The sequence below is a fragment of the Aquarana catesbeiana genome, linkage group LG05, assembly GCF_042186555.1.
Source record: "Aquarana catesbeiana isolate 2022-GZ linkage group LG05, ASM4218655v1, whole genome shotgun sequence".
Taxonomy (NCBI): Eukaryota; Metazoa; Chordata; class Amphibia; order Anura; family Ranidae; genus Aquarana; species Aquarana catesbeiana.
Window position 1 is genome coordinate 30,688,327 of NC_133328.1, and position 12,429 is coordinate 30,700,755.

General features: G+C 37.4%; 1 protein-coding gene across 1 annotated transcript; it reads left to right on the forward strand.

Annotated features, from left to right (window-relative positions):
• Nucleotides 1-1,459: 1,459 nt before the first annotated feature.
• Nucleotides 1,460-12,423, forward strand: DLX5 (distal-less homeobox 5). Its single transcript, XM_073629562.1, has 3 exons — nucleotides 1,460-2,067; nucleotides 6,381-6,565; nucleotides 12,053-12,423. Exons 1-3 carry the CDS (start codon nucleotides 1,686-1,688, stop codon nucleotides 12,383-12,385), a joined length of 900 nt encoding a protein of 299 aa, XP_073485663.1. The 5' UTR covers nucleotides 1,460-1,685; the 3' UTR covers nucleotides 12,386-12,423.
• Nucleotides 12,424-12,429: the final 6 nt, after the last annotated feature.

The window sequence follows — 12,429 nt, forward strand, 5'->3', positions numbered from 1 at the left end:
TGATTAAACAAAAATCGCTCGTCCCTGCTCAGTAGTGCTGCCCATCAGTGACACCAATCAGTGCCCATCAGTGCTGCCAGTCTGTGCCCATCAGTGACACCAATTAGTGCCCATCAGTGATGCCAGTCAGTGACACCAATCAGTGCACATCAGTGATACCAGTCAGTGTTGCCTTTCAGTGCCCATCAGTGATACCAGTCAGTGCTGCCTTTCAGTGCCTATCAGTGACTGCTCATCAGTGCTGCCCATCAGTGACACCAATCAGTGCCCATCAGTGATGCCAGTCAGCGCTGCCTATCAGTGTCCATCAGTGATGCCAGTCAGTGCTGCCTATCAGTGCCCATCAGTGATACCATTCAGTGTTGCCTTTCAGTGCCAATCAGTGCCTGCTCATCAGTGCTGCCCATCAGTGACACCAATCAGTTCCCATCAGTGATGCCAGTCAGTGCTGCCTATCAATGCCCATCAGTGATGCCTTTCAGTACCGCCTATCAGTGCTCATCAGTGCGGCATATTAGTGCCTCCTCATCAGTGCCACCTAATCTGTGCCCTTCAGTGGAGAAAAATTACTTATTTACAAAATTTTCTGACAGAAATTAAGAAAAACCCCCTTTTTTTTCTAAAATTTCAGTCTTTTTTTGTTTTGTTTTTTAGCAAAAAAAAAAAATCTCAGTGGTGATTAAATACCACCAAAAGAAAACTCTATATGTGTGGAAAAAAATGATTAAAAATTCATATGCGCATGACCGCGCAATTGTCAGTCAAAGTGCGACAGCGCTGAAAGCTGAAAATTGGCCTGGGCAGGAAGGGGGGTATAGGTGCCCTGTACTGAAGCGGTTAAAGGAGATTGTACAATCACCTTGTATAGTGTATTGCCAGATCATTGATCTCAGAGCTGCTCTTTGTTATACCTGCCTGGAAGTTCAGCTTTATTAACCCTTTATTAGCAGAAGAAAAGAAGCCGCCTCAGACAACCAGTATTACAGGACTGCTGTGTTTTTTTGTTTTTTTGTTGTTTTTTTTGTCCTTAGTTAGCATGGCAAAGGGCAATGTTTGGATGGCCAGGGGCTGTTTGTGTATCCCCTGCAGCTCCCCCATTCTAAGTCAATGAGGAAGCAGCTGGGTTGCGTGCTCAGACTTCAACTCCTCAGTACTCACTTTATTTTTTTTATTTTGAATGGGGATCTTATTTTTTTAATTTTTTTATTTTTTATTTTTTTGTAGCTGCCTGGTTGCTGTAGCTTGCAGCACACAGCTTTGTTGTTGTGAACTAGTCGGACGGGTTGTAGGGTGTTGCTGTCGCTTTCGCAGAGCTTTGGCCAATGGCACCAGATCCACCCTACTGTGCGTAAGAGAGCATTGGGGGATTTAACCAAGCCTATGGTGATGTGCAGACAGCACTGTCTCCTATTGCCAACCAGTCACAGAGCCTCCCCCCTCCTCCTCTCCTGCTCCTCCTCTCGTGCTCCTCCTCCTGACTTGCTCCTTGCTTCTGCTGCTGGAACTTGCTGCAGCACTCAGGAAGCCTCAGCACACTCTCTCTCACTATTTTAAGGGACGCTTCAAGCTGTGGAATGGCTCCTTGAAAAACGACCCAACCCCCCTCCTCCTCAACCAACACCCCAAAGCAGCTGAACCCTAAAAAAAAAAAAAAAAATCAGCATCACCCCCCTTGGCTCTAGAGCATGACAGGAGTCTATGAAAGGAGACTTCCCACCATCAGAAGCAACGATTACTCTTCTTCTTCTTCTTTCCAAGCTGCCAGCATCATGCACCACCCTTCCCAGGATTCACCTACCTTACCTGAGTCCTCTGCCACCGACTCCGGCTACTACAGCCCAGGAGGGGCCACCAGCCACCCGCACCATGGCTACTGCTCGCCCACCTCTGCCAGCTATGGAAAGGCTCTCAATGCCTACCAGTACCAGTACCATGGCATGAACGGATCTGCCGCAGCCACTTACCCTGCCAAGAGCTACGCCGACTATAGCTATGGGAGCCCCTACCACCCTCACCACCAGTATGGAGGGGCGTACAACAGGGTGCAACCACCCACCAGCCAGCCAGGTAAGCTTGGGCTACAGGGTTGGGGTTGCTGTAAGTGCGGAAGGTGGTCGCCGCGCAGCTGAAAGTGCAGAAGGTAGTCGCCGCGCAGCGCGGAAGGTGCGGAAGGTAGTCGCCGCGCAGCAGTGTGGCCGCGCCGCTTTGGGGGGACCCCGCTTGTCTTCACCCCCCCCCCCCCCCTTCAGGAGTCTGGGCGGCCAGCTATTCGTGGCTGCGGTCTCCAGCAGTCTCGGGCAGTCCTAAAAACCATGTCTGTGCCTCTTCCTCCTCCGAGGGTTTATCTCCCCCGTTCCATTTATAACCCAGGCGCCGCCAGTCAGCACCATAACAAACCGCAAAACTCATTCCAAAGAGAACAAACAAAACAAAAGCAGAATAGAGACAGAAGAGAGAGAGAGAAAGAGAGAGAGGCGGCTCACTGCACCCGGAGGGCATGAGGGCTGCACAGGGGCCCGAGCAACCGAACCGGGCGGTGCAGGACAGAGGAGGCAACAAGGGCTCCTAAGTATATAGCAACTATATATATATATATATATATATATATATATATATATATATATATATATATATATATATATATATATATATATATATATATAGTGTGTGTGTATAAATATATATGTAATATATGTATATCTAATATGTATACATTATTTATATAGAGAGATAGATAGATCAAATGCATCGTATATGTTGATATATATATATATATTATATATATATATATATATATATATATATATATATATATATATATATATATATATATATATATATTATATCATTATGCACTTTATATGTTGTTTTATATATAATATATCTATAGTTTTATATATCTATCTATCTATCTATCTATCTATCTATCTATCTATCTATCTATCTATCTATCTATCTATCTACCTATATATATATATATATAGATAGATAGATAGATAGATAGATAGATAGATAGATACAGCATGTGTTTGTGTTGGTAGTGGCACACAGCAGGGGGTCACTGCCTTGGTGCACTCAGAGATGATGAAGTAGTAGTAGAGATCACTCCGGACTTCTCTATAGTATCAAATGTATATAACCCATACTACTGTATATCTATTACTTTGCTCCTTTGATGAATCCTATGAGTGCCCCACATCTTTACTACTTCCTCTCCTATTTTCTCTGGCTCTCTCTCCTTCTCTCTCTTTCTCTTCTATATCCCCCTTTCCTTTTTTTTCAATTCTCTATGTCCTTCTTTTTCTCTCTCTATTTCCTCTGTCTCTCTTTTCTCACTATCACTCTCTGCCCCCCTCTCTCTCTTCTATATCTTTATCGTATAACAAACATACAATGTATACACCTACTGAGCAAGCGTCTATTTTCTTTCTCTTTTTCTTTCTTTCTTTCTTTCTTTCTTTCTTTCTTTCTTTCTTTCTTTCTTTCTTTCTTTCTTTCTTTCAGTACTTACTTACTGGGCAGCAATGCATTCATAAAAAAAACTGTAGTATACATACACGATCAATTCTCATAAATCTCCCTCTTTCTATCTATCTATCTATCTATCTATCTATCTATCTATCTATCTATCTATCTATCTATCTATCTATCTATCTATCTATCTATCGTGCAGAAGCGATGTAAGTTCACTGTAACTGCACTTATATAATGTATACTGTGTATTGCAACACAAACCTGTAAACTAGACTATTTTAATATGTGTATAGATAATTACATATTTATATATAGACACAGGGAACAAAGTCTATACATATGTCTGTAAATGTAAATCCACACAGCGTTATGTGTATAAAAATATATATTATTATTATTATGTACACATACATTTGGCTATATGTGTGTGTGTGTGTGTGTGTGTGTTTGTAAAATACTTAATGTACATGCATGTAGGGATGTGTGTATAAAATATATAATGTACATGCATGTAGGGATGTGTGTATAAAATATATAATGTACATGCATGTAGGGATGTGTGTGTAAAATATATAATGTACAGGCATATAGGGTTATATATGTGTGTGTATGTGTAAAAATATATCATATACACGCCTGTAGATTTCTGCCTGTGTGAAATATATATTATGTGTATGTATGTAGCTTTATTTTCTGTGTGTTAAATATATCATGTGCATGTATATAGCGTTATGTGTTTGTGGGAATATGTATTATATACATGCATATAGATTTGATATGTGTGTGTGTGTTTACATAAAGATATTTCGTTTCATATGTATCTATCTATTTAAAAATAATTATTATAGCAGAATAATGAGATGTAAGAGCGACGTGGACTGCAGAATAATGTGGGGCACCATAAAAAGAATAATTGAAATACATTTCAAGTGTGCCTATGAAAGGAAACATTCGATTCTTCTCTCTATCTTTCTTTTCAATATCTATATATATGAGAAAGGCAGAGAGAGGGATCGAATGTTTCCTTTCATATAGGCACACTTGATATTTATTTCAATAATTCTTTTTATGGTGCCCCCCATTATTCTGCAGTCCTTATTGCTCTTATATCGGATTATTTATGTGTAGTCTGTGCAGTGATCAGGACATTTGGGGTATTTTGGAAGATCTGACACCTCCTGGAGACTCTTTCTGCTCATCATTTGTAAAATAAAAAAAAGAAATACAAATAAAACCAAACCACATCTTTTATAGACTAAACCTCTTTCTGCCATTTTCTGGGTAGTTATGAATTTTGGAGGTGGAGGGAATATTTTGGAGCAGGTGTTGTCACTGGGCCCTTTTTCAGAAGTTTGGGAATAAAGTGCAGGGGTGGTTACCTGTGAAATCTGGTGAATTTTTGGGGGGTTACTGCATTGTTGGCTGGGATTGGGGGGGGGGGAGACATTTGCAGCAGAAACCTTCTCTGGAGTCTTACATTGGCTAAACCGCTGTCTCTGTCTGGCCTGACCATACTAACCACTGAATGGATAAATTACAGGGCAGCCAGTCTGAGGAGGCTTTGAACGCCGAGCTCTGCTCCTCTGTGGATCCTCCTGTGTCTGGCCCTGCCTGGGCTTTCCCTTGGAGCGATCCCCAGCGCCTGGTGCCACCCGTGCCCGCTGCCCAGTCTGACCACAGAGCCCAGTGCCATCCACATCACTCACCATCACCCTACACACCGCAATCAGCCAGTGACTCCATGACAACACCAACAATAAAATGATTACTATTGTCATCATCATCACCATTATTGTTATTGAGCATTTGAATGTGTTTTGTTTTAAATAGACATTTTGCAGCGATTTAAACATTTTTTTGAAAGGGTTTGCATTAAAACTGAAGCAAGTGACATGCTAGGGGGGAATTATTATGGTACAATATTATGCTAACACAAGATATACAATTCATGCAAAATTATATGTATTTTAATAGTGTCATATATTTATATCCTACTGTAGTAAGATTTATCTAATTTATCTCAATCTATCTAATTTATAGTAAACAAAAGAAAAAACAAAAACAAAAAATATATTTTTATATATTTTAAATATGTATTATTATTTTTAATAATAATAATAATTATTATTATTATTATAAATTGTAATAGTGTCACATACAGACATATGTGTATTATTATATATATATATTATATACATATATATATATATAAACATACACACAAAAGTATACATTACATTATCTTTCACTCACTCTCTCCCTCTATATATATGATGTGATGTAAGTTCACTGTAACTGCAGTTATTAATGTATGCTGTATATTACAACACAGACCCATAAAAATACTATTTTAATTCGCACTCAGCAGGGGGTGACTGCCTTGGTACCCTCAGAGATGATGAAGTAGTAGTAGTTAAGATCACTCCAGACTTCTCTAGTATCAGATACTGTATATAACCCATACTATATCTATTACGTTGCTGCTTTGCTGAATCCTATGATTGCCCCTAATCTTTGCTACTATCTCTCTCTATTCATGTATATTATTATTATTATTATTATTATTATTATTATTATATAATGAATTGTAATAGCGTCACATGCATACATAGATAGTTGTGTGCATTTTGAATAACCTTTTAGCTTTGTTAAAAAATAAATAAAAAAATAAAAAAAATAAAATACAAACAAGCACAACTGTTAATAGAGCACTTACTACAATGTACATAAATTTAAAAAAAAAAAAATTTTTTGGGGGGGGGTTTGTTTTTTTTCCAATAATTCTCCTTGCATAAAACCAGTCCAGACTAAGGGGATAAAGTGGCACACACTTGTAATAGCATTTTTAGCATGTTGTCCCTGTGTAGAATTGCAGGGTGACTGATCTCTGTCTGTCTGTCCTCCAGAGAAAGAAGTGGCGGAGCCAGAGGTGAGGATGGTCAATGGAAAACCAAAGAAAATCAGAAAACCCCGGACGATATACTCTAGTTTCCAGCTGGCAGCTCTGCAGAGGAGATTTCAGAAGACTCAATACTTAGCGCTGCCGGAGAGAGCTGAGCTGGCGGCCTCCCTAGGACTGACACAGACACAGGTGAGAGCATGGCAGGTCCTGGGATCTCCTATCACTGAATTAGGGAGAAGGAAGGAAGGAAGGAAGGAAGGAAGGAAGGAAGGAAGGAAGGAAGGAAGGAAGGAAGGAAAGAAAGAAAGAAAGAAAGAAAGAAAGAAAGAAAGAAAGAAAGAAAGAAAGCTCAGTACATGCATACAGTATAATGTATTTTTGTTATATGAACAAAGAAGAGGGGGAGATTAGAGAGAGAGGGAGTGCAAGCAAAAAAAAAAAATAGAGGAAAGGAGGAGATAGAGGAAAGAGAAGGATAAGAAGAAAAAGAAAGAGAGAGAGAGGGAGAAATGGGGATCACGATGTATTTTTCCCATTCACTGATGACAATGTACTCCACTTTGTACTGCCTGGAGAACGAAAAAAAAAAGAAAAAAGAAAGCTTACCCAGTACATGTATATAATGTATTTTTGTTATATGAACAAATATATAGAAGAGGAGGAGGTGAGAGAGAGAGTAAGAGGAGAAAAAGAAAAACAGAGGAAAGAGAGAGAGAAGAAGAAAGAGAGAGAGAGAGAGAGAGAGAGAGAGAGAGAGAAATGGGGATCACAATGTATTTTTACCATTCACTGATGACACTTTGTACTGCCTGGAGAAAGAAAGAAAGAAAGAAAAAAGCAAGGAAGAAAGAAAGAAAGAAAGAAAGAAAGAAAAAAGGAAGGAATGAAAGAATAATAAATTATTAGATAGATAGATAGAATGAAATTGCTGTATATAGCTGGTGCAATGTTGTGTGTCATCATATGAAACTTTGCATTGTTTTCCAAAACTGAGAACAAAGTTGCACATTGCACAATCTGCTCCAGAACTCTCTGCAGAGAAATTGCACAATCTGCTCCAGAACTCTCTGCAGAGTTCTGCAGAGAAATAATGTATCTATCTGTAAATGTCTTTTGTAAATATCTTATTTAAAAACATGACTTTTTTTCAATAGTACATTGTGACAGAGTCACATTAGTCATGTATAAGGAGCCAGTTTGATGGGTGACCTCAATGGGACAACTTTGCATTTATTGTTTGTGTTGGTTTTGGAACCCATTACAGAATGACTTTCATTTTTGAAACCACTTTGGAAAGTTGGCATCTCACCCTGTTTTCTAAGAATAACAGATATTTAAGTTTTTTGTTTTGTTTTTTGTTTTTTTTTTTTGTCTCTGCAAAAACACTGCAGCTGGTGTTCTGCGTTGAATGCTGGAGTTTATAGTTCATCAGTAAGGTCGCCTATGCGCTACATTTCACCGCAAAGACGTCTGCACATGTGCAAAATATTAGTCTCGTATCCCCCAATCAGATGTAAAATGGCACAAATCAAAGTCTTGGGTTTGTTAGAGATAATTCAAAACAGATCTCTGTCCAAAGGAGAATAATACAATTATTTAAGAATGCATCCTTGCATCTTCCCTGCATCTTTTTTTTTTTTTTGGCTCCATTTTTTTTTTTTTTTTTTAGTGTACAAGCTCTGAGTGCAGTTAAGGAGTCTGTTGTATTTTTGCTAAGGGTTTACATGTGTGGTGAAGATGAATAGGACATGATTGATGTACCAGGCAGTGTGGAACCATGACATGTCCTGTTTGGAAATACTCAACAATATTTTTACAATAGTTTAGCCAAGGAACTCTGCCTAGTGTCATGTCCTCAGGCCTGAACATAGTTTTCTAAAGGGTGTTGTTTTGTTACGCTATCCCGCTGAACTTGTTTTTGACCCAATCACGCTGAAGTATTTAGGGGAAGAAAAAAAAATTTTTTGTCAATCCAAAAAATGAGACTGTTTTTAATTAGATTATTGGACAAAAGCTAGATTCTAAATGAAATGATCATTTTATTTTAAAAACAATTTCTATTTTTGAGGGAAGGGATGCAAGAATGGTCTTGTGTCAATTTTTTACATTGGTAAGATGCATGTGTCCTTATTATCTTAGCAAATACATATAGTAAATGCTCATGCATTCAGTCTTTGCTTGTGTTGCATGGGTTATCATTTACTGAAGAATTGACTTTAATCCCTGGTGACATTCAATTAGAATATTCAAACTAGGGGCATTTTATATGCCTTTTTTCTGATCTTGACTGGGGGGGGGGGGGGGGGGGGGGTTGAAAAGGACACAAGCTACAATGTAAACCATATAAAAAGAGAACTGGATACCCAAAAATGTGTAAATATGTGCACAAATTCTATATAAGATTAAAGATATATATTAAACAAAAAATAAAGTCCATAAATCATGCATTCTGTGCCTTTAAAATAAGAAATGAATAAAATAAAATAAAAAAAACAACAAACAGGCTGCAAAGTGAATTACTAATTTATTCATTTAGTTTCTTTTTCTAACAGCAAGCAAAAATAATAATAATATTATGATGGTGCGTAGATCACTCTAGTGATTGTAGCAGAATGATTTGTGCACTGGCCTAACAAGCCTCCACTCAAGTTAATGGAATCTCAAAAATCTCATTGGTTGTTTGAAGCAGACGCATGTTCATTGAGTCTGTTTAAAAAATGTCAAATGAATGTCATACCTTAGTATGTCATCTCCTTGAAAATAAAAAAAATAAAAAATTGGTAGGTTGGCTTAGAAAAAAAAAAATCATCATCTTCAAAGTGAATCTGTTTTATAGGCAAGGCAAGCTCATGGTGTTGTAGAGCAGACAGGGTTACAGTGCAGAATATATTTTTATTACATTATTTAAATCTTTGACAATTTTGAAATTACTGGTTGATTGAAGTCACAATGCTGGACCCTTCTCTGTGCCTGGATGATGCGGCGGAAAAGCACTTTGTTCAATATATATATATATATATATATATATATATATATATATATCAGGACCCTTTGATTCCTCTTGTACCAAATTGTATTTAACTGTTATGTCTGCCTTCATTTTGTAAAGCACTGAGCAAGCTGTTGGCACTATACAAATCCTGTATAATAATAATTATAATCAATTTACTTATATATATCTCTATCTATCGATCGATCGATCGAGATAGATAGATAGATATAGATAGATAGATAGATAGATAGATAGATAGATAGATAGATAGATAGATAGATATAGATATATATAATTTATTGATTTTTTAAAATTTTCTGTAAATGTAGGTGCTTATTGTGTAGGTGACAAAAGCTTTTTAAATGCAGTCATGGCTATCATGTTGTAAAATGCTGCACAAACTGTTGGCACTATACAAATCCTATATAATAATGATATAAATGAAGGCCACTGTCTTTCAGAGACACTGCAGAAAATATTTGTGACTTTTTAAATGCATGTTCTTCCTGCTGAGTAATTAGTGGTGGAAATAAATAGTTATCTATTTATTAAAAGCACAGATGCTTCTGTATAGAGTCAAAATCTGCATAGCACTGGCAGTCTGCATGGTAATCTGTGAATGTTGCAGATAAATTTTCAAAATGAGTGTGCTCATAGTAAATACCTTGTAGCTTTATTTGGTGGGACTTGGTGGATTGATTTACTAAAACTGGAGAGTGCAAAATCTGGTGCACCTGTGCATGGTAGCCAATCAGCTTCTAACTTCAGCTTGCTCAAATAATCCTTGACAAAAAAAAAAAAAACAGACAAACTAGAAACTGATTGGTTACTATGCAGAGCTGAAGCAAATTTTGCACTCTCCAGTTTTAGTAAATTAACCCCAGCATGTCCAAGCACTGTTTTCTTGGTATACAATTTCCCTTAAGCTGGAGCATAGGTCTAAAATAGAATATGTTTTAGTTTTGGGAAACCAGTAATGTATGGGACAAGAAGGCCTTCTGTAGGAGTGGCAAACCCATATGACCCAGAACAGACTAGTTCCACAGAGGGCTATATTATACTGAGCGTTGCTAATTGCATAAAATACCACTAGCCTTTGGGATGTACATATTCAATTTAAATGAGAAAAAAAAAAACACTTTTAAAATTGTTTTCGTAATCAGATGGTTGCATAATTCTAATCCTGATGAAGATCCGGAAAATATTTTCTGAAAGAAGGAAAGGCTTGCAGCAATTCTTTTTGTCAAATTTCTTGTTTTTTATACTCTGGCGTATAACTAAAGCTAAAAGCTGCATGGAGTCAGGAGCCCAGAAGTCCAGTGTTGCACATGATTTATTTATAATGTACTACTTTGTGAGGGATCTAGGCACTAACTAATGGTCGTGTTTTGTTAAACCAGTGAACTGTTGTATGACATAGGGCCTTTATTACTGGGCCAGACCCCCTCTGTGTTCTTTGGAACCTTTTGGGGCCTTGTTCAAGTTGTCCTTTGGACTCGCTGCATTTTATTAATTAGTTATAGGTTGCTGCCAAGTCTATCAATATCCAAATTAAAAATATACAGGATGCATTGTGAACACAGTCATTTTAAATAATTGCCTATTGCATTCATGGGGCCTAGTATGTGTGATTCTGTACTTGTGGCTACGGAGTCAGAGATTCACAACAGAAATAAGGCATTATAGACCAGAAATGTTCAAGTTTTTTGATACTACCACTGGCAGAACAATTTTAAAAATATAATTTATACACATTGAACAGTAACTACATCTTTCTTGCTATGATTAAAAAAAAAATAATAATAATAAAAATCAATAAATAAAAATCAAACTATTGTTCCCCAGCAGCCATTCAAGGCAGACTAGATCACATGTTCTGGAGCTGCCAATCAGTACTGCAGAAGGTCTATTATTACCAGCAATGAGATAAAAGGAGCAAAAAGTGCAACCCCCGCCCCCAAGTACAGAGATAAATATAAACCATTCATGTAAACAAAGTTTTGAGCTCTTATACAGATTGATGGGATTTATATGTCTAAAAAAAAAAAAAAAAAAAGTAAAATTCCTCTTTAAAGAGAGCAGTCACAAGATAGAAGAAAAGGGACATATATGGCCTAAAACCCCATTCCTGAACCGTTGCATGTGGGGGGGGGGGGGGGGGGGGATTCTGAGGGGTTCAGGGTGTACCCCTACATTATAGTGACTTCATCCTAAAACTGAGTTTTTGTAAACAACATATTTGATTAAAAAACTGGTATCAGTGAGTTTTTTAAGGCATTTTTTTAAAAGTGCATTGTTTGGAATGCTTTTACACACAATTAGAAGAAACCAATAATACATTTTTTTTTTTTTTTTGTATAAAGAAGTTCCTAATACTAGTTGGCCCATGCTAGGCTGTAATTAGTAAACACTGGTTCCTAAACTGTCTTTTTTTGCCCTTTTATAAAAATATTTTAAATTAAAGTTAGGGAGCAACAACCTACAAACAGTAGTTTGGGTGCTTTCAGATATGTATCACCATGTTTTACAAAGTGTTACAAACATAGGTAAACAAACATTTATATTGTAATATATCAAAGAGAGTATACATAGTTGCAAAGTACAAACATAAAAAAAACTAAAAAAACAAATTAGGGATGGCTTTGGACACATTTTAACCATTTCCTCCATCTCTTCCTCTGCAGGTGAAAATCTGGTTTCAGAACAAAAGATCTAAAATTAAGAAGATCATGAAGAATGGAGAGCTTCCTCCAGAGCATAGCCCAAGTTCCAGTGATCCCATGGCTTGCAATTCTCCGCAGTCACCTGTGGTTTGGGAACCTCAAGGGTCTTCAAGATCTCTCAGTCATCACCCACATGTGCATTCCCATCCTCAGACCTCCAACAACTCCCCTGCATCCACTTACTTGGAAAACCCCAGTGTCTGGTACCCAACAAGCAACTCTCTTAACTCCCACTTACAAAACCACAGTTCCATACAACATCCATTAGCATTGGCTTCTGGGACATTGTACTAAAGGGAGAAAAAAACACAAACTCTTTTTTTTTTATATATTTTGGA